The sequence below is a fragment of the Hakea prostrata genome, chromosome 5 (assembly GCF_041222555.1).
Source record: "Hakea prostrata isolate BN-2017 chromosome 5, UWA_Hpros_2, whole genome shotgun sequence".
Taxonomy (NCBI): domain Eukaryota; kingdom Viridiplantae; phylum Streptophyta; class Magnoliopsida; order Proteales; family Proteaceae; genus Hakea; species Hakea prostrata.
The window spans coordinates 54,108,810-54,136,169 of NC_142604.1; the positions used below are offsets into that span (position 1 = coordinate 54,108,810).

At 41.1% G+C, this 27,360-nt stretch overlaps 1 protein-coding gene, 1 long non-coding RNA gene and 1 pseudogene across 2 annotated transcripts; 2 read left to right on the forward strand and 1 right to left on the reverse strand.

The window, feature by feature from the left end:
• LOC149016556 (uncharacterized) lies at positions 1-26,003 on the reverse strand. Its single transcript, XR_016173347.1, has 4 exons — positions 25,895-26,003; positions 25,769-25,807; positions 5,717-5,811; positions 1-743 (listed from the first exon to the last, which is right to left on the reverse strand). It is a non-coding gene; the product is annotated as an uncharacterized LOC149016556 (long non-coding RNA).
• LOC149016557 (cell division control protein 2 homolog D pseudogene) lies at positions 2,231-3,098 on the forward strand (annotated as a pseudogene).
• LOC149016558 (uncharacterized) lies at positions 13,909-19,196 on the forward strand. The gene is made up of 4 exons (XM_089155224.1): positions 13,909-14,002; positions 14,139-14,214; positions 14,324-14,470; positions 19,009-19,196. The coding sequence occupies exons 1-4, from the start codon at positions 13,916-13,918 to the stop codon at positions 19,194-19,196; spliced, it is 498 nt and encodes a 165-aa protein (XP_089011350.1). The 5' UTR covers positions 13,909-13,915.
• Positions 26,004-27,360: the final 1,357 nt, after the last annotated feature.

The following is a 27,360-nucleotide window of genomic DNA, read 5'->3' on the forward strand; positions in this document are numbered from 1 at the left end:
AACTCTATTAGTTGGGAAACACTGGCACATGCACACCAAAAACAAAACTGATAAAAAGGGTGTATTGAAATGTTAAACAACTCTGCAACTCCAATATTAACAATTAAAAAAAGAGCTTCAATATATATATTTAGATCAGAATCAAAGATTTACAAATGGCAACCATTACAGCTCTACGTTCAAAACTGCAGCTTTATATATAATACTGTAATCTCAGTTAAAAGGTAGCCTAGGATTAATGATGTTACAACATAAACAACATGCTCTCCTTTTTGACAACAGCATCCAGAAACAACACCAGTTGCTACAATTGTCAGGGAGCTTAAAGTTAGAGCATCAATCCATACAACCGCATCCTTCTACCTTCAGCTTGCTTCTGCTTTGATCCTAAAAGATGCACTTTCTCCATCTTTTCTTGCTCCATGGACTTTTCTGTTGTGATCTTCCAGCCATGTGATGTCCACTTTGATGGTGCTTTAGCACGGTCTAGCACACGGTATCTTATCTTTAACAGCTTCGAACCTCACAGTAATAAGGTTCAGTCATTTGAACAAACAAAACTGTTGTTTCAAGTTAGAGCCTAAAAGACATTTGTTGGCAATGGACTGTGTTCAATGGACTGTGTTCTTTTCTAGTCCAGAGTCTGAATCCCCAAAGCAGACACTTTTAAAAACCTTCCAATGGATATGATTTTGACATCAGTTGGAAGTCCCCAGCATGCTTTGTGGAGCAGAAACAAGCACCTGCACATGGTGCAGCAGAATTAAGCCACAAGAGAGGAAACAGAAGGGGGGGGGGGGAATCAGAAGAAGAGGAAAACATCTACAGAAATAGCATGCTGGGGACTTCCAGCCTGGTAAGGAAAAAAGGGGGTTCCTAAGATAATGACCATTGCAACATCATTATCATGAGTTAACATGCATAAAGCACCTTGCTTGGGTATGCACTATACTAACATATCCTTTTGAGGAAACTCGCGTTGAACTGCATCTGAGGTCAGTGGGAAAAAAAATCAACCATGAACCTATAGATCATTAACTCAAATATGCATAAACATTTACACAGATTGTCTTGCCAAGTGAACTCCTCAGTTGCAATTTCAGTGATCCATATCTACTCCATTTGACCTTCCATTCCTTGGCAGGGTGAGAAATGGTTCACAGCCAGAATCTCTTACCAAATAGACCATTTCAGCTAATATTTTCAACAAAATAAAGGCATTCAATAAATAAGGCTTCCACATTCAGTAGGATTATAATGAGATACCATCTCACTTAACAGTTCACTACTGATAGGATCTCATCGCATTAGTCTATGTTTGAAACATAAAGGCATTAAATTAATTAGGCAGGAGGACTGTGTTGTAAATGTATATGGTGATAACTACAGTTGTATTAATTGTCTAGCCCACAAACACCTGTCTTGTGACATTTACTACTAGTTAGAAAGATCATGTCAATACAAGAAATTTATTGTAATATGGAAAGACTTGAAAACATTACTGAGGTAATATATATTGCAGTGAATACCCACTAACAGTGTAGAAATCAGACAAAAATTAAAAGTTTACCTTGTAAATGTAATACACCATTTATTATTAGCAGAATCTCATTGGTAAATTTTAAAAAATCAAGAAATGGAGAAAGTCAAAATTTCATTTCGTAGGATGTTCACGCCGACTGCTGACAGCCTTAGTACTAAAATCCGTATTTTCAAAACTCTTAAAACCAATCATAGTTTGTTATGTAGGATCTAGTCAATCAACCTATTAACAAAATCAAGGTATCGAATACATTAGCATTTATTTACAATAGTTATGAAGTAAACTTATATTGTAATGCTTACTAATTGCCAGAGCCCTAGTAATATCAGGATAAAAGAAAGAATTTCTACTAAGGCAGTCTTTGGCATGATTTTAATTTTTTATTTTCACCCAAATAAATAGAAATGGTAGCCTTTGGTACAATTTATACAGCCTATTTCAGTTTAAAAAGACTTGAAAAAAAATAAAAAGTCAAAAACAGGTCTCAACCTGTTTTTGATTTTTCTGTAAAAGTTACTTTCATCTGTTTTTTGAGCTGCTTCTTAAAAGACAAGTGACTCTAATGGTTATAAGTGAGGATAAAACAGTAATTTACATTCTTTTTAGAAGTGCTTTGTTTTACTCCTCATTTCTCGAAAAAACTAACCCCAACACCTGGCGAGCCAGTGCCAGTGACCGTGAGAGAGAATGGAGGCATTCGGAGAAAATCAGAAATCTGCCATGGACAGGTTTGAGAAGCTGGAAAAAGTCAGAGAAGGAACATACAGCAAGTCTACAGAGCACGAGAGAAAGCCACTGGGAAGATTATGGCACTCAAGAATCAAGAAGCCTCGCCTCCATGAAGACGATGGAGTGTCACCTACTACTCTCCAGGAAATTTCCCTGCTAAAGATGCTCTCTAGAGATCCTCACGTTGTCAGATTGTTGGTGTAAAACAAGGCCAAAACAAGGAATGGAAGGCAATTCTGTACTTGGTTTTTGAGTACATGGATACTGATCTTAAGAAGTTCATCACATCATTCACCCGACAGGGTATTGTTCCCACCTAAAATCGTCAAGTGCCTAATGTACCAACTCTGCAACAGGGTTGCCTTCTGTGATTGTCATGGAGTATTACACAGGATCTGAAGCCTCACAATCTTCGAATGGATTGCAAAAAAATGAGGCTTAAAATAGCAGACCTTGGACTCGCTCGAGAAATCGATGTTCTACTCAAGAAGTACACACACGGGATCTTGACACTCTGGTATAGAGCTCCAGAAGTGCTTCTTCGAGCCATACATTACTCAAAAACAGTGGACATGTAGTCTGTGGCTGCATTTTTGCTGAACTGGTCACTAATCAAGCACTATTTCCTGAGATTCAGAACTGCAGCAACTGCTTCATATTTTCAAGTTATTGGGTACTCCAAATAAAGAAGTTTGGCCAGAAGTCAGCAAACTAATGAACTGGCATGAGTATCCTCAATGAAGCCAAAAAGCTCTGGCATCAGTGGTTCCTAATTTTTGAAGATGGCTTTCCAAATTTGTTAAAGAGATATGGTTTGGAAGTCCATCTGCAAAGATTCCTCTCAAACCAAATGAGGGAGATGCAGGAGCTAAAGATGAGCTTCCCAACCGTGTCTGTAATAGAGGTACCGTTGAACATAGACAAAACCCAAAGAGATTCGAGGTCCAAGGGTTGAGGTCGTCAACAACAGTACCCAATTGAATCCAAGGTAAGACGCCAAAATGGGCTCAGAGGAAGGGCAGGTGAAGAAGAGATGGGGGAATCTTTAACTAGTGAAGAGCAGAGGATGCACTGAGGGGAGACTGGGATATGATGGTCCAAGAGGAGGGATTGGGTAGGGAGATAGTTGGAGAAGACTCTCCATGTGGTGAAGGCCTGCCTAGGGATGTGGCCATTGAACTAGACTAAGTTGGCCCAGGGTACAGGGGTAGAGGGGGAGTGGATATGGTTACAAGCTGAAGAGGCAGGCAAGAGGCCGTTATTGGAGGGGAGTCAAATAATTCTGTCTCAACCAGGGCTAGGGATGGGAACGAGAGGGAGATTGGACCAAATCGGCTTGAGGGAAAGGATATAACTGGTAGGGGGGACCAAGAGCTCAAGGAGATGAAAAGGGAGGGAGGGGCATAGAGAGCTTGGACATCAAGCACCTGGGAGAGGACACAGGCAGGGGGCCAAGGGTTGAGCCAGAAGGAAAAGTAGGAGCCATCGACAATGTGAAGGGAGATGGCCAAGGAGGCAAGGGGCTTGAGACTAAGGAGATTCCCTCATATCCCATGAGGGATTAGGAGGGACAGGAGTGGACCAGAGTGAATTGCGTTTGAGGAGGTAAAGAGTAAGCCCATTTCACCCAAATCGAATTTTCCTTAGAGATGATTTTCCAAACGAGTTTACGTCACAAATGTGCTAGTTGAAAGCTAACCCAAATAGACCTCCTTTTTCTCTTACTGAGAATTGTATTCTTAAATTTCTCAAACATTTCTTAGTGCATTCCTTGATTAATGAGCACATGGAGTATTAGCCAAGGAATGGGGTTAAAAGAACCACAGATTCTTTTATTCATGATCAATGCCCCCACTGTGTACTACAATTCCTCTCCTCTAATTAACACAAGTAAGCCTCATCTCTATCTCTCCCTCCTCCCTCCCTCCCACTGCATTACTTCCTTTTTTTTAACAGAAAGCATGATTAGTTTGAAAGTGGTATACACAGGATTAATATGATTGAGATATCTCAAACCATTTTTATTTCTAATAACTTTGGCAGGGAAGACAAATTCGGAGAACAGGTACATTAACATAGTTGTCAAGGCATCAGCTATGCAGGCACGTGCCTCAGTCCCCTACTTGGCGTAGTCTTGGGTCTTACTATGAAAAGTATGTACAGAAGAATTACAAAATCTAATGTAATCCTAAAAGCAATAAGAATGAAAATGTCACTAATCCATCATGTAAAAAATTTGCTGCAAGAGTTCTAGGAAGCTTAGGTACTCAAGCTCGAAGCTATAAAGGATCTATCATTTTCTGAAGTACCCCATCAGCTTCTCTCAAAAAGAGGGGGAAAAAAAGAGAGAGAGAAGAAACATTGATCTGCTCGCCTATCCGGGAATTGTACAGAAGCCCTAAAATCAGAAAACAAGATATAAAGATTATAAATAGATTTGACTCACCATCACAACTGATCTTCTTCATCCACCTTACCAAGCTTGAAATGCACTTTCTCTCGGCAAGGACAGCAGGCAATCTCTGCAAACCAACCCATCCGGCAACATGCACTCACGTGCAACCCCCCCCCCCCCCCCAAAAAAAAAAAAAAAAAGCAAGAAACTATCCCAAGTAGGAGTGGAGGCCATAATTTTCAGCAATGAAAGGGAAACAGTGACTAAGGAACTGGTTAAGTTTGAGAAATTGGTAGGAGAATGATACTTACAAGTTTAATAGGAACCCAAAGGTAAAGTTAAAGGTTACAAACAGAAATGGGCAATAAAGGGCCTGGTCAATGGAGACATTCATCCAAATAGCTCAAAAATTTGATGATTAGACCAAGAGATATCAGGAACAGATAGAGAGGAAAGCAAGGGTGAAGAAATACAATGTTCTCTATAATAACCTGAATTTGAAGGATGGGAAAAAAGATATCCTTAAAATAGCTAACTTGAACCAATGACCAGACGTTTAAGACCATGCTCAGTATATTAAGAGTGATATTGGCAGAGCACTTATAAAGGGTGAAGACATTGAAGAGTGATCCTAACTAAGGTGTGGAAAAAGGCAGGACTTTGAGGTATATCCTGGCTAAGTAGTTTAACAAGATTATGGTCACCAGAAAAATGCCAAAAGATTGAAAAAGAAGCTTTGTGGTCCTCAATTTATACAAGCAAAGCTGCAAAGGAGATATTTAGAATTGTAACAATTTTAAAGGTACAAAGTTGATGTCAAGCAATAAAGTTACGAGAGAGAGTCATTGAAACTTAACAGAGAAAGGGAAGTAATCAGAAAACCAATGCAGAAATATGAGAAGAAGATTGTCAATGGAGCCAATTCACTCATTATGGACATGTGGAAAGATATATTGAGAGCATGAAAGATCTTAAATATGATGTTTATGAATCTAGAAAAATATTATGATAAAGTCCCTAAAGAGCTACTGTAGAATATCTTAACTTACTCTGTCTTTAGATCTAATTTGGTAGATGGAGCTCAAGTGTTGGTCCATGCAGGGCCTCAAACAGCCAACTGAAGCTCGCAAACAACATACAGAATCTGCCAGACAGATGTGTATAGATAAGATATAAGCAAATAAGAACCCATATCTGGCATTTGCATATTATAGATAAAATGTAGAGGAATAATCAACTTCTTATGCTAATACTCCAAGAACAGGGCACAACACGGTGCTTCAGCTCCAATTATAGGCATCAAATAGCTTCAGTAGAGCACAAAGTTGCAGAAAAATCAAAACAGAAACAAGGGAAGAAGAGAGGTATATGACCAAGGCCTCTCACTAATCTTATAGCATCTTACCATGCTTTTGCAAGGAATCCCACAATGCTCACTGTCTCTCAGCAAATGGAAGCAAAAGCCAATTTAATGGACTATCAAATTGTGAGGTTGGGCTCTATGACCCTTAAAATATATAGAAGGGGATTAATTAACTCCCAGAAATTAATAAATACAACCTCCGAAAATAATAGACCAGCACATGAATTAGTGGTGCCTTGTACATCAAGGAAATTAAACTTCGAAACTAATGTTATGCTACCAAATACACAAACACAGAAAATAATTACTTTTAGTAACCACTAATATGCAAACATAACCAAAAAAAGACCCACCACACCTGAGCAATGTTAAGAACTAGTTGATGGACTTAAGTCTAGCCCTGAAAAGTACACCAGGCCCAACCACAAGATTCCCAAACTGGACTGCTTGATGGGCTAGGCTTACTAGCCTTCTCTTCTTCCTTATCTGAACTACATCAGCTATCTCCAGCCTAACAGAAATCCAACCTTGAGTTCTTGAAAATCAAGGAAAAGCTTTGTATAAAATAGCATCCAATTTAAGCCCAATGGCAAAAGTATAGCAGCTCCTGGAAGTTGGGAAAATAGTCTTCAAGGCAGGGAGTCCTTTCTTTGAAATGCTTATGAGGAATGACTAACCCTACGTGCTTAACTTCTAGATCAGATATGCACTCAAGTTTAGTGTCCATTGAGTTTCCTTCAGTTGTATCTTGACCCTCCACCATTTCAAAATCCACTTCAGAGCTGAGCTCCTTGGACTTTCACTTTGTTGCTCACAATTATATCAGTCAATGGGCCAAAGAAAAGACACGAACGCCATGAGTGTCCATACCATCCTCATTAGCAATATCTCCTTTATCAACACCATATGGTTCTTCATCAATAGCTGAATTGTAGACTGTCTTGTCATTTTAGGAGTCACAGCACTGAATCTCTCCACTGGTTCAATTGCTGCTACCTCAGAACTGCCCCTTGGATGTTCCATACAGAATTTTGCAGGAAAGAAGAAGAAAAGAGAAATTGCTCTAGTCTTAACTCAAATATAGAATTGTGACACAAGGAAGGAAGAGACCAACTTCAATCAATTGAATTAGTTTCTTCGTTTCCCATTCTATAAAGGTAGCCTTTCAATGTGAAAAGAGAATGTGACAATGATGTGGAGAAAATATGATCGAACCTGGTTCATACTTGGTTTGGCCCTCTGACTCCGGTCTAGACGAAGGGAATCGACTCGCTTCCGAGCGAGCCGGGTCCAGGAGATAGCTTGCTGAGGAAGAAAACTAAATCAGCAACAAGCACGCCCTAATCCGACTGATGGATTAGGTTAATTATCCTAATGATGGCAGACACAACTTGGCGGCTGTCACTTATCGCTATTAAAGGGATAATCATCAAATTAACCACGAGATTATCCTAGGAGTCCTCTACTAGTTCAAACTAGTAGAAGTCTATTGCTCAACGGATCTAACTGTTAGAATCCAACGACTATCCGAAGAAGGCTCAAATACATCCAACGGAGAAGTTTCGAAGGTACACTCTATATAAACACCACTTACCTACAAGGTAAAGGGGAGGCCAGATCCATATACACACCTTAAGACGTAAACACTCATATGCTTACGATCTACATCGTTTTCCAGTTATTCATTCCTTAGCTCTGTGTCTAGCAGAGCCATTTGTGATTAAGTTCATCAACTGACTTAGCCTTCGAAGGTGGACTCCCGACCCCAGCAGTCGGGCCACATCTGACGCTTTCGTTTTGTAGGTCATTCTAACGAGATCTAAGGGCTGAGCAGATTTTGGACGCATCATTTGGCGCCGTCTGTGGAAAAGATTTAAAAAGCTATGGTGACTAGATCGTCAACAGCCGGGGCCGCAGCCGCCGCACAACGTGATGCTGGTGTCCAAATCCCTAGAGTAAACAATCCAGATATTCCTCAGAGAAGTCTACCACCTCTTGAGGTAGATGGCGGTCAAGGGGGAAATAATCCTCCAGAGACACTCCAAGATCAATTGGATGAAGTGAAGATCCAACTTTTGGAAGTAAGTTAGGCACTCCGAGTGCTAACTAGACAGGTGGTATTACCACAAGAACCTGATCATCGCGATGCAGGGAGGCATGTTTTACCACGGGATCAAAGATTGATCGAAGATCCAAATATCGGTTAGAACTTTCGTGAAGGTGACCGAGTGCCTAGGAGAATCGATGATTTGCCTAGGCGGGACGATCGGTTTGACAGACCACAAGGCAGTTCAACCGATTCGACTACGAGGTTGGATACAGGAGTGAGAACTCACTCGCCAACTGTTAGACGAGCTGTTCGTGATGATCGAGTTGTTCGTGATGATCGGGCTGTTCGTGATAATCGAGGAGTTCGTGATGATCGGGTTGTTCGTGATGAACGAGTGGTTCGTGATGATCGTTTTGTTCGAGGTCAAGATCGTGCTGCAGAAGATCGTACAACACATATTGGTCCGGAATTGGCCAATATTAATCAGAAGCTGGGACAATTGGCTAAAGGAAGGATAACTGATGATATTTATTCAGTTATTCGAAAGACTCCTTTTGCCGAACCAATTGCGGGATACCAATTTCCTCACAATTTCCATTTGCCAACTTTTTCCACATTCGACAGCTCCGGAGATCCTACGGCCCACATCGGTTATTATCAGCAGACTATGGCGGTTGCAGGTAATTCTGATGAAATTCTCTGCAGAGTTTTTGGTTCATCTTTAACCAAGGCAGCGCAGAAATGGTTTTCGAACCTCCCATTGGGGAGGATTGTAAATTTTGATGAGTTGGTGCGCAAATTCATAGGGCGATTCCAGAGTGGAGTCCAGGTCAAGAAGACAGAGGAAACCTTGTTTACCATCAGACAAGGAAAGAACGAATCGATTAGAGAATATCTGAAAAGATTCAATAGAGTTACAATGGAAATAGAGAATCTAGATGAGCAAGTAGCTAAAACTGTTTTGTTCACTGGACTCACTAACCGAAGACTCCTGGTGTCACACCCCGCCCGCTAATCTCGGTTACCCGCCCGACAACCCGTGGGTGCGATCCGTCACAGGATCCACGGTTTTAGTCTATCAATAATAATAAATACAAATACATGTAATCAAGAGCAAGAATAGTGCAATAATTAATAAAAAGGTTACAGGAGTCCAAATACTCCAATAAATATCCAAGAAAGGATTAAAGGAAAGAATCAAGAATCAAATATAATATCGAGTTCAGCGGAAGCAAAATAAATAAACTAAATAATCTTCTCTTTGGCTTTCTTTTCTAAATCTAAAAACTAGTTTTCTAATTAGCAAGTAAAGATGTCCTCTAATCTTTCTCCCTACGATCATCAAAATCCCGGCACTCTGTCTCCGTCGACCATCAATGGGTGCTAAAAGCGCACACCAAGCATCTTCAGGAGGCTTCATACTCTGCTAGTCCATGAACCACTGTTTGTGCCACATCAGCTTCATACGAGAAGGCTCTTTCATACGAATCATCTCCAACTTCCGACGTTGTGCCACCATCTGTACAACTCATAATATATACAATGAAAGGAATGAGTTTTGACGAACTCAGTAAGGAACAGACAATTCTCATATATCTATATATATATATATATATATATCAATACAATCCACGATGCACATATGAAATGATATGGATGATATGCAGAAATATGAATGTTACTAAGAAATATGAGTGCCAGAAAGCTTTCGAGGAATTAAAGGAAATACTGGGAAAGCCACCGCTTTTGTCCCGACCAAAGAAGGGAGAAATCTTACAGCTATATTTAGCAGCATCCCTTTCAGCTGTCAGTGCGGTACTCGTTTGGGAGAAAGATAAGAAGCAATGGCCGATTTATTATGTTAGCCACGTGTTACTTGATGCGGAGACACGATATTCGCAGATTGAGAAGCAGGCTTTAGCTCTCATGACAGCAGCCAGGAAGCTACGGCCATACTTTCAGGCTCACTCAATAGAGGTATTTACAACTTTCCCTCTTAGTAAAGTTCTTCATAAACCTGATTTGTTTGGAAGAATGGTGGCCTGGTCGGTTGAACTCAGTGAGTTCCAAATAAGCTTTAAGCCCAGAACGGCAATCAAAGCTCAGGCGTTAGCCGATTTTGTAGTAGAAACTACTGCACCAATGGAGAACATTGTTGAAGAGCCCACTATACCAACCATTTGGGAAGTATATGTGGACGGTTCGAGTAATAAAGATGGAGTAGGAGCTGGAATTCTCTTAAAGAGTCTAGCGGGATTTATCATTTGATATGCATTGAGATTTGCATTCGAAGCTAGCAATAATGAAGCAGAATATGAAGCCTTGATAGCTGGACTTAGGTTGTCAAAAGCATTGGCAATAGCAGATGTAAGTATTTATAGTGACTCTCAGCTTATTGTCAACCAAGTTCAGGGGGAGTATGGTATTAAAGAGCTTCGCTTGCAGAAATATCGAGAGATGGTGCAAGCATTTCAAAAAGAATTCAGGAATTTGAAGGTATGTCAGATTCCAAGGACAGAAAACACAGTGGCAGATGAGTTATCCCGATTAGCCAATGCCAAAGAAAAAAATTTAAACCCTTCGGTCTACATTGAAGAGATAACATTTCCAAGTTATCATGAGAAAGAAATTTCTTACATTGAAGCAGAGCGTTGCTGGATGGATCCAATAGTTGAATATCTAAGAGATGATAAACTACCGAAGGATCCAAAAGAGGCGAGATTGGTCAAGGTACGATCAACGAGATTCATTATGCAAAATGGAAGATTGTACAGATGATCTTTTTCTGGACCCCTTCTGAGATGTTTGGGTCCCGAAGGAGCGGAGTCGGCTTTGGCCGAAGCATGGAAGAAAATTCGATCGAAATGGTCGAAATTTCGATCGAAATGCCTGCAAAAATCCAACTCGAAACGAAATTGAGTAGTAGGCACGAAAAGTATCCATTTCGTTTCGTATCGACCGAAATTTCAGCCGATACGAGTCGAAATTCATATCTGGCCGAAACGACACTTGCGTAGGCTATTAAATACCCAAAATCGAGCTCATTTTCGACTGTTTCGAGTGATATCGCCTAGGAGATTTCGACCTGATTTTGCATTTTTTGCTCATTTCTCTTGCTTTCATCCCATTCTACATCTAATTTCTAGTATTCCATTTCTTTCAAACACTTGATTTGCTCCTCCATTTGTGCATTTTCTCAAATCTTGCAAGGTGAGTAACCAACTTCCTCATTTTTTTATTTTTGTTTCATTTGTGCCTTAAATCATGTTAGATTGCTTCCAAATTTATATATGTTTACTTTAGAGTGATGATCTATGAATTTGTAGTGTCAAAATTATTATTTGATTCTTCCTACTATTTTTTTATTTTTCTGTTATTAAAAATTATTTACTAAATTATGTATATTGTTAAAAATGTTTATGTATAGTACATGTATAAGCTTCAAATGGATGTATGTGAGAGTTGAGACACCATATTGCTGTGATGGTGTTGAATTAATTTTTTTTTCTGTTAATTATGTAATTTTACTGTATTTAATATATATTTAAATAATTTAAAAAATATTAAAATATTAAAAAAATAATTAATTTCTGATTTTAATTTAAAAATAGGAGAGTATTAGTGGAAGCATGTATGCAATTTTTTGAGCATGTTGTGGATATTTTTAAGATAGTTAGTGTGTATTTTATATATTTTATAATTATTTATATATTAAAAAATACTTATATAGTTATACATATATTTTTTATATATTTAAAAATAGGAGGTTATTATTAGAAGCATGTATGTCATTTTTGGAGCATATTGTGGAGCTTTTCAAGATACTTAGTGTGTGTTTCTTGTATCAGGCACTCTATTTTAAAGATGTCAGACATAGCTTGGGATCATGAGAGGCCACTGACAGCTGATAAGAGGAAGAGTGAGTGTAATTACTGCAAGAAACAAATAGGAGGAGGTGGGGCCACTAGATTGAAGGTGCATCTAGCTGGTGGCAACAGGGATGTAACAGGGGTGCCCAAAGGTGCTCAGTAGAGGTCAAGAAGGCAATGGCCTCATATATTAGTGGTGGAAAGCAAAAGAGGAAAGAGAAGAGAACACAGAGGGATGAGTTCGAGGATGCCTGCTTAGATGACCTTCCAGATCCTGAGGGTTATGGTAGGGATGAGCCAGGAGACAGTGACCCTGATCCAGAGGCCGAACAGCTGAGGAGGGCGATGATGATGAGTAGGGAGCAACAGAGGATGGATGACATCAGGAGGCAACAGAGGGGTCCGGGTTGTGGGTCCTCTGAGAGAGCCGATGAGGTATGGGAGGCATAGGTGGCTCCCAAGTCCCTATGAGGAGGTCTCGAGTGTCAGGCAGGAGGCTCCAATCCCACGGGCCCCTACAAGGGGTCGAGCTTCCTCAGCACATCCTACAGATCTGGATCTTGAGATTCTTCGCAATGATCCGGCCCTATTTGCGAGGCTTGAGCATAAACAGAGAAAGTTGAAGCACTTATGGGGGAGTGTGAAGGAGAAAGTGGGGATGGCTTTCTCCAAATGGGCGCATTACCATAGTGTTCCAGCACATACAGCTCAGGGGCCCTACTACGAGAGATATGATTGAGCGAGATAGGCGAGGTGGGAGTGGTGTACGGGGCCCCACTCCATATGAGATATATAATGTGTATTTGCCTAAGCATAAAGAGGACATAAATGAATACATTAAGGGATTAAAGCCCATGTGGAATCATTATGGAGTGACTCTGATGGCTGATGGTTGGACTGGTCCCACTAGACAGTCCATCATCAATTTCATGTTGAATTGTGATGGGAGGACAGTGTTTCTCAAGTCAGTAGATGCATCCGGTGAGAAGAAGGATGCAAAATACATTTACAAATTATCGAAGCAAGTGGTGAAGGAGGTTGGAGTGGAAAATGTAGTTCAAATTGTGACTGATAATGGCTCCAACTACAAGAAAGCTGGGTTGAAGATGCAAGAGAACTCTAGGTATCTAAAGTCTAAACATATAGTATTAATTTTCATTTATAAATACATATATTTACATTACACATGTACACTTTATAACTTTGTATTGATGGCTTGATGCCTTGATGGATGGACAGATATAGACTCTTTTGGACTCCTTGTCTTGCTCTCACCGCATTGACTTAATGTTGAAGGAGATTGGAAAGGTCAAGCTTGTGAAGAATACGGTGGACCAAGCTCGACATGTTAGCACCTTCATATATAACCACACCTATGCATTAAGGATGATGAGGGACAAGTGTCAGGGTGAGTTAATGAGGCCAGGCATAACCAGATTTGCTACTAATTGGATAGCACTCTTTGAGAGTAGGAAGACTGGCCTTAGGAGTATGTTTGCATCAGAGGAGTGGTTTAATTGGGAGGGTTCTTCATCAGTGGGAGGAAGGAGAGCTCAGTTGACTATCCTTGATGAGAGTTTCTGGCACAATGTGAGGATAGTAGTGAAGATGCTTGAGCCTGTGGTGAATGTGTTGAGAATGGTAGATCAGCAAAGAAAACCTACTCTAGCACACATATTTGCTGCAGTAGATAGGATGAAGCAGCAAGTTGCTCAGGTCCACCCACGCGGCAACAAGAAAGTCCTTCAAATCATCAACAGTAGATGGGAGTCTATGTTGCAGCATCCACTGCATAAGGCTGGTGAGTTGTTAAGTTGTTAAGTACTTAAGTCTAGTATTTAATTTAATTTTCATTATGTTATCACACTATTAAGGCTTAAGCATTAACAATTCCCTTTTATGACATACTTTTTCTTACACAGCATACTATTTAAATCCCAAGTACCATTATAAGGACAGTCTTGGGATGAGGCAAGATTTGATGGATGCTGTCCAAACTGTAGTGGAGAAGTTCGAACTGGATACAGCTAAACAAGCAGTCATCCTTATGGAGGTGAGATAGTGATTAGAAATTTAGAATCATTTGATATTCACAATTCGTAGTTTTATACTAAGTCATTAACCTAGTAAGTAGTAACTAGTAACTACTAAATACTAACTAGTTATTGTTTTTTCTATTTATATATTAGATAAAGGCTTTTAGGGATGCCACTGGGAGCTTCGGTCGTGCTGTGGCTGTATCGGGACGGGAAACCGCCCCTGCAGGTAAGTTCATTCATTTATTTCATTATACATTATACATTTAATTATTATATTCTATCTTTAATTTAGTTATTTAAGTATTAAAATGACTTGGAGTCTATGTTTGTTGCAGCTGAGTGGTGGTTGCAATTTGGACGTGATTCACACAACTTGAGTAGGATTGCAAGCAAAGTGCTCTCCCAAACATGTTCTGCCACTGGTTGTGAGCGAAATTGGAACACCTTCAGCCTCATTCACTCGAAGAGGCGCAACCGATTGGGTGTGAAGCGTCTAGAGGACCTTGTCTACCTACACTATAATATGAGACTGAGAGAGGATCATATTAGACAGGGGATGGACAGAGAGAGCACCAATATCGAGTTGGCCAACATATTTGAGATGGATGATGATGATAACCCAGTAGTTGACTGGATCAGGGATAGTGGAGACGGATTGCTGGATGAGGATGGAGATCTTCCCAATAGTCATATTGCAGAGGAGATGGGGGCTGATGTGGGGGACTTCATGGCCCAGGAGGGGAGGCCACATGCAGAGCCCGCCCGTCCCTTCGTGCCACACCCTAGTGCATCCACCCAGAGTGAGGATTTGATTTTCTGATCCGACACTGAGAATGAGGTGACTCAGGCCTCCGGCGATGACGACGATGGTGGTGATGATGACGGTGATGGTGATGATGGAGGGGATGAGGAGGGTGTGGGACCTCGTGATCAGGATTCAGCTGATCCTAGGGAGAGACCACCACCACCACCACCTGCTGGACGTGAGAGTCGAGGGGGAGGACGACCACCGAGATTCACAGGAGAGAGTCAGTTCACCCACACGACACAGGATTCAGACCATACTGGAGCTGCATCTCGAGGAAAAAATGTTTCCTCTACATATTCGAGGAAGGGGAAGGGGAGACAGCATGGCTGGAGCACAGAGGACACGCCATCATATGGGTCCTACCGTCCATCCGATGCCGAGAGCTTGGTGGGATCTATGAGATCGATGAGCATTGATGATGCTAGAGACTCCTCCACCTCCAGAGGATCCGGATGGCATAGGCCTGCAGAGTCCTCATATGATACTGTTGTGGAGAGTATTGGTTCTACCGAGTCGACTTATGGTTATGGTCCTTATGGTTATGGACCATATGGTGTCCCTCCTGGCTATCAGATTCAGGGTCAAGCCAGTCAGCCACGACGGAGCCTTATGGTTATCGAGCGGCCTATGGAGCTTATGGTGTCCCTCCCACTGTCGATTATCGGAGTCAGCCACTGCGATCTTATCAGTATCCTTATCCTTCTCCTGAGAGCCAAGGGCAGGGTGGTCTTTCATTTGTTGAGCAGATCTTCCACACTATTCCACAGCCACAAGGCCCACCACCACCAGTTCCTTTGGAGATTCACAACTTCCCACCGTTAGGGAATCTTATGCATGTGGATGAGGCCACATATAGAGGTGCAGTTTTTGACTATGTCCAAAACTATATGGGGTGGGGGCAAACATCATGGGAGTTATATTGTCATTTGTATGGGGTGCAGAAGGAAGAGGGAGACCTTGAGGCTTGAATAGAATAGACTTGTAAGCAAGTTGTAACTTGTAACTTGTAACTTGTAAGTTATAACTTGTAAGTAATAACAATACAGCTTCTTCTTTGATTCATGTACTATATACTTGGAATGTTGGATGTTACATTTTCAGTAGTTTTTTAGTAAACTAGTAGTTATTATAGTGTTTATTATGCTTGAAATAGCTAGTATGCAAAAATCCAAATCAATTTGATGCATTTGAGGCTCGAAATTGAGTTATCAAGAATCAAGAAAAAAGTATCCAGTTTCGGTCGAAATTTCGACCGAAACCTCGAAATTTCGACCTTTTCCAAGGTCGAAATGTTCATTTCAATCGAATTTTTTACCTTGGGCCGAAGTACATGAAGGAATTTGTGGGGCACACATGGGTGGACGAGCCCTAGCACACAAGATTCTGAGACTTGGGTTATATTGGCCTAAGATCCAACAAGCTGTTATGGAGTATGTTCATCGGTGTAGCAATTGTCAAATTCATGCTACAGTATCAAAACACCCAGCGGAAACCATGATTTCAATTCTAGATCCCATCCCTTTTGCGATGTGGGGAATTGATATTATAGGCAAGTTCACCAAGGCGTCAGGCGGACGAGAATATCTGATAGTAGCAATTGACTACTTCACTAAATGGGTTGAGGCCAGCGCCATGGCAACAATCACTGAGAGAAAGGTGGAGAAGTTTGTGCTTGAATCGATCATATATCGCTTTGGAATGCCAAAGATAATTGTCACTGACCATGGCACTCAATTCGATTGTCCACAATTCGAGCAATTTTGTGGAACTTACATGATCGAGCATCGTATGTCATCTGTGGCATACACCCAAAGCAATGGACAAGTAGAGGTTACTAACCGAACGTTGCTTGAGGGGATAAAGAGAAGACTTGAGGCCGATAAAGCCTTATGGGTCGAAGAGCTACATAATGTACTGTGGGCTTACCGAACTACGATTCGAACACCCACAGGAGAAACTCCTTTAAAGTTGGCTTATGGATCCGAAGCATTGGCACCTGTGGAAGTAATGGCGGGAACATTGCGGGACAGAGAGTTCGAAGAAAAAGCGAACGAGCAGGGACTGCTTGATAGTCTTATTATCAATTTTGTTCGTGATGTAAGAAATTTCAACTCAATCAATGCAATTTTTGGTTTTCAACAACTATCTTTTGATTGGGGGGCATCATACACCACACTCAAGAACAGATCCAGCCACAAGGCATCGGATGAAAATCCGAGTGAGTCCCTTCACGTACTTATTGTATTTTTTCGGAAATTCTTAAGTCAAGGCATCGGTTTAAAACCCGAGTGAGTTCCTTCCACAAGGCGTCGGTTTAACACCCGAGTAAGTTCCTTATTAGGCTTATTGAATCCGGAATATCTCTAAGTAAAGGCATCTGTTTAAAACCCGAGTGAGTTCCTTCTACAAGGCATCGGTTTAAAACCCGAGTGAGTTCCTTCTCAGACATATTGAATTTCTCCGGAAATCCTTAAGTAAAGGCATCGGTTTAAAACCCGAGTGAGTTCCTTCTCAGACTTATTGAATTTCTCCGGAAATCCTTAAGTAAAGGCATCGGTTTAAAACCCGAGTGAGTTCCTTCTCAGGCTTATTGAATTTCTCAGGAAATCCTTAAGTAAAGGCATTCTTCTGAACAACTAAGAACTAATGCAACGGTAACTCAAGTGACTGGAAAAGTTCAAGATGAAGTTAATTTTTTATTTCTTCAAACGACCAGAAGTGGCCAACCTTTACATCAAACATACACATGAGATTACAAAAGTTGAGATACAATCTTCGCTCGGTCAAAAAAGAATGTCATCATCGGTGATCATTAAGAAATCAAACAAGATCGGAGTAGCTTTGCCAGAACAAACACAAGAGTCAAGAAGCACCACGGATTCAAGAAGAAGAAGAAGAAGAATGGGGATTACAAAAGCATTTCAGTATGTAAAAAATCCTCCGCAATTCCATACTCTTCATCCAGCTTGACCAGAAGAAGTATGATCCTTGATCAAACCCGGACTCAGGCCAAGTTCTTCATAACTGAATCCTTGGAAAGGAGCATAAGGAGGGGAATCATCGAGATAATGCATGATATCCGGATCCGAGGGCGGAGGATCAATCTTATCCTTGGTCTAGTCAGGGGAAGGAAGACCCAGCTTGGCAAACACTTCAGGATGACAATCAGCGCTGTAGGGAGTCGTGTCAAAATGAGGATCTTTCCTTAGTATCGATTCCCATACTTCGTTTTCACCATCCCAGTATGCCTGCAAGTTATAAGCATTCAGCATGTCAACAAAGGGCTTACTGTGCAAATACTTGAAGATGCAAGCTTTGCGAACATCAGTTGGAAGGGATTCGGGCAAGGGAATGTTACTTGCCTTTGAGGTAACGCTTCAGATCCTTTCGCCCCAAACTTTCCTACTTCTCGTTCCAGCCGCCGGATCTTCTCCCTGGCATCATCCAAATCTGAGTGGAGACGCTCAATCACAGAGTTCTTCTCTCCTGCAACCTCCCAAACTAATTTCCTAAGGCGAGCAATTTCAACGTCCTTAGCTCTGGAGTCTTCCCGAAGCCTAGAAACTTTATTACTCGTCTTACTGAGTCTAGAGGCTTCTTCCACTTGGTTGTGGAAGTTGCCAGTGAGACTCCTACAAACAACTTCCGAGTTAGACAGGAGTAAAAGAATAATCTTCAACATCAAAAGATAATAAAGAAAAACTTACATCACCAGTGACTTCATAAAGTCATCGTCTGGAAGTTTGGAAAAAACTCTGCTCTGGCTAGGCATTTGAGCAGTAGTGCACCACTCCAATGCTCTGTCAAACTCGTTTGACACTAATTCAGATTTCCTCAAAGGAGGAGAAGGATGAGCCACATCAAGAGAAGGATGAGCTACATCATCCACCAACCGACAACGCTTCCTAGTGGCAACATCCTCCGGCTCCAAGGAAGGAGAGGAAGAGGATGCCAAACAAGCTCTAGAGTTGGAAATAGAAGCAGCACCTGCTGGGACTGCTGGGACCGCGCCTACATCAGATGCCAACATAGTTGCCTCAGATGTCCGAAGGGTCTCCTTCGGAGAGGCCCGAATGGTTTCTCCAGCAGGGGCATCATCAGCACCATCAGCGACGAAGTGATCAATATCTTCCTGGGAAGACCGAGCGATCTCTTCAGGCAGAGGGAGCATCAGAGAAGCATCAGTAGAAACTGTGGGAATCTGACCTGAAGATTCACCAACAGCAGTCTCCTCACGCTCAGAAGATTCACCAAATGCAATCACCTCACTGGCCACAACCTCCGTCGGTGCTGGGGCAGTCTTCTTACAGGACTTCGCCCTAATAAAGCTCAGATCGATTCTGGGAGGCACTGCAAGTACAAAAAAAGCAGTATCAGTACGAAAATCCAACAACATATAGAAAAAGGGAAAACCCTAGTCAGATATGAACTACTCAGAATACCCATTAAGTGAACCCCAAGTATTACTACTGTGGAGTTCACTCAAGGGAAAGGAGAGGAGATTTGTGACATAGACAAAAGCAAAAGGTTTACTTGTTCAGAAGCTGATCGAAAATATTGTTGGAGTACGAGGAATACGGATGCAGCGCAGGAAGACGGAATGTAAATCTAACTTGCAGATAGCAGGATAAATGAAGAGTACCCTTGAGGGACTTAAATAGCCTCAGGTATTGAGGCAACGGTTGAGAGCCAAAGGCAACCAAGGGCCCAGATCGAAGAAACACTTCGAATTCTTCAAAAAGCAAGATCAACGGTCATGGGGAAGCCACGTGGAAGTATGCACCTAGTACGAGAATACCTCCAACCGTCGCGCCACCATTTAAATAATGGTTGCATTCCCAACTCATGGAAAGAAGTGAGTGGTATACAAGGACGGGGAAACGTTTGGACTTCGCAATAAATGAAGGAGCAGTGGAGAATGGACAAAAGCATTTTTCCCGAACGTCTCTTCATGATATCTCAAAGGTTATCCCTCGTCAAGGCACAAGAAGTAAGTGATAAGTTTTATCATTTATATTTTATTTCCAAGACAAGCTTTTGGATATAAGATGAGGAAATATTAAGGCAATTATTGGAAAAGTTTCTCTTTTCATTAATGGCGGAGGATCAATCTTTATAAAAAAATAAAAAATAAAAAAAAAGAGAAAACTCCCTACGTTTCTTCCTCATTATCGCCTGAAGAGTCCTTCACAGGAGAGCCTTTCTCAGGATCGTCATTCTCAGGGTCCTTTTCAGCGGTAGCCTGTGAATTTTCTTCTTGAAGGGGCGGTTCATCAGCAAGATATTCTTCGATATTCGAGTCGGCCGGAAAGGGATCCTCCTCTCCCAAAGCCCATTTGGGGAAGTCCAACTTAAGCTTCCCGAAGATCTCTTTGTGACACACCTCACGAAAGGGGGTTGTGTCGAAGGAAGGGTTAGATCCGAGGATCTTTTCCCAAACATCGTTCTGCCCCACACGATAAGCTTGAAGGTTGAAGCCGCCCAGCAGGTTAAAGAAAGGAACGTTGTTCAGATACTTCCGAATGCAATCCCTTCAAAGCTCCGGCTTGATATGTTCGGGCTTGCTAGGAACTGCCATCTTCAGTATATTTTCGTTCTCTATGGATTTAAGCTCGAGACTGTTACCGAACAACGTAGCAGCTTGCTTCTGTTTCCTAGCCTCGCGTTCGGCAGCAGAAGCACGGGCATTTGAAGAGTCGAGATCCTTCTTCAAGGATTTTATCTCCTCATCATGCTTCACCTTCAACTCTTCGGCTGTTGTCTTCAGCCGATCTATTTCAGAATTGGCCTTCGCCAAATTCTCTTTACAGGTCTGCAGCAAGGAGCCATTGCGACCAACTCGGCTCATTGCCTCCATGTGTTGATAAAAGCTCAACACAGCATTCCTGGGGACGAGGAGATTATCAGAAGAACTCATAAGAGATTATGAAAAATAATTGATGAAAGATCAGGAAGGCTGGTACCTTGTGGACTGACTAACAAGAGCATCATCGTCCAAGGCTTCAAAGGCCTGACGATCGGCAGGCAGAAGACCAAGAAAGCTCCATTCTGCAGCTTTCTCAGGGTCTTGTGTTACCCTATCAGTCTGCGCCAGTGACCACTGAGGCATGAAGATCTCCTCGCAATCTTCATTCTTTTTGGATTTTTTCTGGGTGGAAGCATCCACTGAATCGTGCTTCCATTTAGTTTGAGCGGCAGAGGAGATACCAAACTCTTCCACCATTGGTTTTTTCCCTCTTCCCGAAGCCTCAACCACTGGTTTCAGGTTCCTAATACCCTTGTAGGAAGGGTCAGAGAGGGAACAGAGGCTACTTGATCAGCAGTCAAGGCTCGAGGCGACCGTTGCTCAGCTGTCACGACGGCCCTGACAACTTTGGCCTAAAGGTTTTCAGGGTTCATTCTTGGTGGCACTACAAAGAAAGACAAAAATCAGGATCGCAAAAAGGCATATCATTTCTATGAAATTGAAAGAGGGTGGTTAAGAAGCTCACAATGAGCCAGCCCCCAGTATTGAAGGATGGAGTTGTACTCCACCTCGTACCCATGTATCTCTTGGTACCATGGAACTGATTTGATCTTCTTAACGGCCGTCTCGTCTTCTTTGGATAAGAGAAGGACCCGGTTACCCTTAGAGTATGAAGTATACTATTTCCAGACGGTCGGGAAGTTGAGATCTGATTGAGGCGCTCGACAAAAAAAAATATCGTTCGCACCATCCTTTATGATTGGAAGGGCAAGTTCCTTTGGCAAGGATGCTGCCCCTCCAGCCAAGCTCAGTCTTATTGTGCTTGGAAAGTACAACCCAACCAGGAGGATGGGAGATAGAAAGAAGATGAAAATGCACAAAAAGAGCAAGAGAAGGCGTAATGCCAAGTTCAAAACATAAACCCAAGAAACCGACAATGAGATGCCAGCTATTGGGAAGGAGCATTCCAGGGCAAACATCCCAGTGATTCAGGATGGCTGCGAACAAAGGATTAAAGAAGGGAAAGCGAACCCCGCTTTCCAGTGCATCTATATATAGGGAAAATTCCCCCGGAAGGGTCGAATTAACCCTCTCATTAGGGTTGGGAGCCCTAAGTTGGTAAGAAGGAGGAAAATCAAAACCCTAGATGGCCAAAAGAAGAGTATCTTCCTTATACGAGGAGGGAACAGAATCAGGTCCCCCACTAGACCTGGAAGTTTGTTTTGACTGCCCACAAGACTCGGCGGTCATCCTAGGAGTTGTGGATGGTCCAGACTCAAGAAGGGCAAAGGAAGTTTCAGCTTTACTTTATAATCTTTTCTGGTTAACTTCAGCGAAGTCACGCCAGAGAGCAGTTAGGGTTTTGTTATCACTATCCGACTGCTCAGAAGGAAAGGAAACAAAGGCCTCGTTACCACTATCACTCTTACTGGCGCTGGGCACAAGGGAAGCTTCAGAAGAAACCCTATTATCTTCCATTACTAAAGTCTCACTACGGTACGAAAAGAAAAACCTGGAGACAGAAAGTTAAACTTTGCAAAGGGATCAGTAAACTTACTGATTCAATAAGGCAAAAAGCTCGAGAACGAGAAGGTGCGAAGAAGACAACAAGGTTTCAAAATTCCAGACCAGAAGAATGAAACCTACGAAGACAACGAACCACTTTTAAGCACCCGCACGAGTGTTCTAGGACGTGAACGATCGAGATTGATTCAGCATCGACGATCGAGATTTAGAGACGGTTTGAAAGTTTGAACTCACGAATCCAAAACAGGCGTTCAGAAACCGTCGCTTGGGTTACGTGAGCCAGGATCATTCGACTACAATAAGACGCGTGGCATTACCCTCACAACGCTCGAGGAAAAAGTGACCACCGCATTAAATGTGATATGACATTTAATGGGATATGCAAAGACTATTGCTTGACAAAGAACCCAATTAAAAACCAAGCCCTCGGGATCGACCAAACGCTTGGTCTGGGGGGCTCGTGATGTGGAGAAAATATGATCGAACCTAGTTCATACTTGGTTTGGCCCCTCGACTCCGGTCTAGACGAAGGGAATCGACTCGCTTCCGAGCGAGCCGGGTCCAGGAGATAGCTTGCTGAGGAAGAAAACTAAATCAGCAACAAACACGCCCTAATCCAACTGATGGATTAGGTTAATTATCCTAATGATGGCAGACACAACTTGGCGGCTGTCACTTATCGCTATTGAAGGGATAATCATCAAACTAACCACGAGATTATCCTAGGAGTCCTCTACTAGTTCAAACTAGTAGAAGTCTATCGCTCAACGGATCTAACTGTTAGAATCCAACGACTATCCGAAGAAGGCTTAAATACATCCAACGAAGAAGATTCGAAGGTACACTCTATATGAACACCACTTACCTACAAGGTAAAGGGGAGGCCAGATCCATATACACACCTTAAGACGTAAACACTCATATGCTTACGATCTACATCGTTTTCCAGTTATTCATTCCTTAGCTCTGTGTCTAGCAGAGCCGTTTGTGATTAAGTTCATCAACTGACTTAGCCTTTGGAGGTGGTCTCCCGACCCCAGCGGTCGGGCCACATCTGACGCTTTCGTTTTGCAGGTCATTCTAAGGAGATCTAAGGGCTAAGCAGATTTTGAACGCATCAGACAAGAACGAAGAATGTTTTGTTACTACTAATTTATTGTTTGAAACTATATTCCTGTTGAAACAAAGGGAGCATCACCGAAGTATAATATCTGAATTGAGTTCGTCGAATCCTTTTATTAATGAAGAGCAGATAGCCTGTGGTAAAGAAAAGATGAGTGCCTTAAGGACAGTATGGCTGAGAGGTTTTATACTTGTGGCCATAGAACAAAATTCCATCGAAACTTGCGAAATCTCCACCGAAATTTCCCATTTTGGAAAATGCGAAACGAAACTCATGAGGACTGAAAAAAAAGTCCTCAGTTTCTATCGAAACTTTTGAAATTTCGTCGAAACTTGTCGAAACTTTGTTCAACCCAGTTGGACCAGCTGGTTCATGAGGAAATAAAATTCCCAAATTTCGTGGGAAACTTAGGAAATTTCGGGGAAACTTGAGAAATTTGGTGGAAAACTAAGAAATTTCGTGGAAACTTGGGAAATTTCGTGGAAACCTGGGAAATTTTGTGGAAACTTGGGACTTTTTTCCTGTAAATTTTGTAGCTTCCCAAATTTTCAATTTTTTTGTTTATTTCATGTTTCCCCAAATACCCACGACAAATACCCCCTCCATCATGACTTCTCTATCCAAAGTGCGTATTCCCTCAGGTTGGTTATCTACTTCTTTTAAGCATATTGATGACCAGACTCATAAAGTTACAGTTGTCGATTAACTTGACAACCATAGGCATAAAATGTCATGGGATGTCTATGTTCGTCGGTTGGAGGAGAGGATGTTACAGACATAGTACTACTCAGCTCATAGGATGAATCCACTCTTGGCACTCCTCTTAACACTAAGTTGTATTTTCCTTTTATTGTCAACTATTTTGAAGTTATAAATTATATATTGAATTTATGTGCTTAAGTAGTTAAGTTTATAATGTACTTTTGGACAACTCTACATTGATGTTATGTACATTGAATGACATATCTACATTGATTTTTTTAGCAAAATACAACAAATGCATTCTTTATACTCTAATTAGCTTAAATACAGGATCCCACCCCCAAAATACTCTCTAAAACCTGTTGAAACTTGATGTCGAAACTTGTACGGAAAAGTCCTCGGTTTCCTCGAAATTTCCCAAGTTTCCACCTAAGTTTCCCATTTTCACCCGGTCGAAACTTGAGTTTCCCTCGAATTTTTTACCATGCTTGTGGCATACTTCACATGGTTACAGAGAAATTCTAGAAGATAGGAAAGGAAAGGGTGGTGCCAAAGGTGGGTGCTGCAAGCAATAAAAAAGAGCATATGTGGCACTATATCATGGCCAAGGAGTCATGTGGTTGCAAGCAAGAAGCTTAGGGCTACGGGTGAATGTGTCAAAGAGGGCAGAGGAAGTTTTTTCAAGGGGGTGGGTGAAGTCAAATATGGATGGGTGTTCAGTTGGGAACCCTGGTAATGCTGGCTCAGGCAATGTTTTCAGAGATGAAAATGCAAACATATTGTACGCATTCTGCCTTTTATTGGCAAATGAACAAATTTTGAAGCAGAAATGGAAGCAATGTACAAGGTTTGCAAATTGGAAGGGACTTTATTTTTTAGGTTTGAGTGGAGACTAATTCAGTGGCTGTGGCTTATCCGGTGTCCAAGAAGAAAAATCCATGGTTTGTATTGCAGTGTTGTGGGCTCTCCAACCATATCTAGCAGTAGTAGATTGGAAAATCATTGACTACTACAGAGAAACAAACATGGTGGCTAACTTTTTGGCTAAATCAGCTACAAAGGAGCAAATGTCTACTCCAATTCAATCATGGCCAGTAGGGATTGTTCAAGAATTAGAGAAAAATGCAATGTAATGATCTCGGTTCAGATTCTCTGCCTAGTTCATAGATCACCACTTGTGGGTGACATGAGTTGATATTTGTATTCCTATAGTACCCTTTTTCATCTTTTAGACAACTGATATTTTACCTTTAAAAAAAAAAAGAATAGCAGATAGTCAGACCCAGAAAATGCAAATAGTGGAGCCTCCTATTGTAGCTTCTATCCACGAGATTCTGTTGTATTCAAATTCATTTCCTACTTCCCCTCTTGAGTTTATCATACAAGATGCAGCTAATTGCATTTATACTCACTTGTGTTTCTATACATAGTTTATAAATGAATTCATCGAAAAGATGACCAATTTTAGATTTTCACTTCACTATTAATTTTCGGGAGGGTAGCTTGGTTTGGTTAAATATTGTTTGGATTAAATAACACAAAATAATCTGCATATGTTTATTGACATATTAATTTAAAGGTACCATCCATTCACAGAAAGAACAAATGGGGTGCGACGGGAAACAAGAAACAAATAAATCTAAGAACAGCCTTACCTCGTCATGAGAACAGCCGAATGTCTTAATGTACATTGTCTGCAAAAATCAATAACAGAGAACCTCGTAAATACCCAAAAGGAAAAAAGTTCGGGAAGCAAAAGAGGAATGAAGAGACCTAGGTACCAGAATTTTAGGTAACGGAGAGCCGAGGGCGACGGCTGTTGTAGACTTCTAGTTGAAGGTGATTTCTCTTGGACTTCACTCCCACAGCCACCACGGCTCTTCTCTGGGTTCGATTTAGTTTCGCTTTCGAAAACAATGTATGGAGTTTTTTTCATTTTACCCGGTTTTTTTTTTTTTTTTGGTAAAACATTTTACCCGGTTAAGTTGGATTCAAAACTGTTATTTGCCCACTTAAGTGGCAGTTAGTCATATGAATTTCAGATATTACAAAAAAAACTCAACATTAGTTTTTTAAACTGTTAAGTTTTCATGCGTTAAGATATAAATACTCATGGTAAACCATTTCGTAGTCAAATTTCGGTGGTTGGCGAAATATTGCCGAAACAGTCACCGAAACTCGATACTGCAACTCTGCAAGATATATCTCGCTATTTATTACTGAAAATAGCAATATTTTCGGCCATAAAACCTGGATTTCACTGCTGCTAAGGCCGGCGGCGGTCTCCGGCTGTGCGTCATCATCGAGTTGTTCGATCTCTAGCATTAAGAACCAAAGATCGAACCTTCTAGTTTAATTTCAAACGACACTAGCAGCAAGCGATATATGCAGCTTCCTTAAGAGGAGATAGTTGCAGAGGTTAGGGACGAAGAGGGGGAGAGAGAGTTACAAAGAGAGAGATTTTGGTCTAGTTGAATATTGTTTTATTATTTTTTTCAAACTTTACGTTGACTGACTGATGTTTGCAGGAATATTTTAAATTATTATTTTTTAAACTTCTACAATTTACATTGATGTTTGATAACGTTCTTAAAAATGTTTTTGGCGTTCTTCTGTTCTTTGGGAACGGAAAAACAAGTTAGAGGTGTTTGATAAAACGGTTCGTTCTTCTGTTCTTTAAGAACGGACCGGTCCTAAAAGGGTTCTAAAGAACGCTTTTTGCAGAACATCAAAAAGATGTTTTTACCAAAGAACAAAAATGAAAGTGATAAATTTTGTTCAAATTGAAGCCTTAAAACGAGTTTATTAAACACCAACTTTATTTTCAACCCAAAAAAAAAAGCACCAACTTATTCTATTATAGTGTTCTGAAAATATTTTTCAAAACAGATTTATCAAACGCCATTTTCAAGCAAAGAACGGTCTTTTAGCACAAAAACATTAAAAAACGATTTTGCATAAGAACTAGTTTTTCATAACAGAAACGTTATCAAACACATACTTGAACTTTACATTGATGTTTTGCCTTACGTGGAACTATAAAACAATTAATGAAAGTATTTTCAATTATTTTTAATATTTTATTCTGATATTTAGACGACATTTATCATACTAATTGGCGAAATCTCGGTGAGCCGATTTGCTTATTTCAACAACCAACGAAACCCAACATCAACAACATGCTGCATCTTTTAAAATACTCTTCACCAATGTGAATGACTAAAAGGCCCCTCTCACTCAGTGTGTA

Excerpts from the sequence above, each read along its gene's own strand:
- LOC149016558 (XM_089155224.1), top strand. The coding sequence starts at position 13,916 with ATGAGGCAAGATTTGATGGATGCTGTCCAAACTGTAGTGGAGAAGTTC. Across the intron at positions 14,003-14,138 it reads AAGCAGTCATCCTTATGGAG|ATAAAGGCTTTTAGGGATGC; the intron begins GTGAGATAGTGA and ends TTTATATATTAG. Across the intron at positions 14,215-14,323 it reads ACGGGAAACCGCCCCTGCAG|CTGAGTGGTGGTTGCAATTT; the intron begins GTAAGTTCATTC and ends TGTTTGTTGCAG.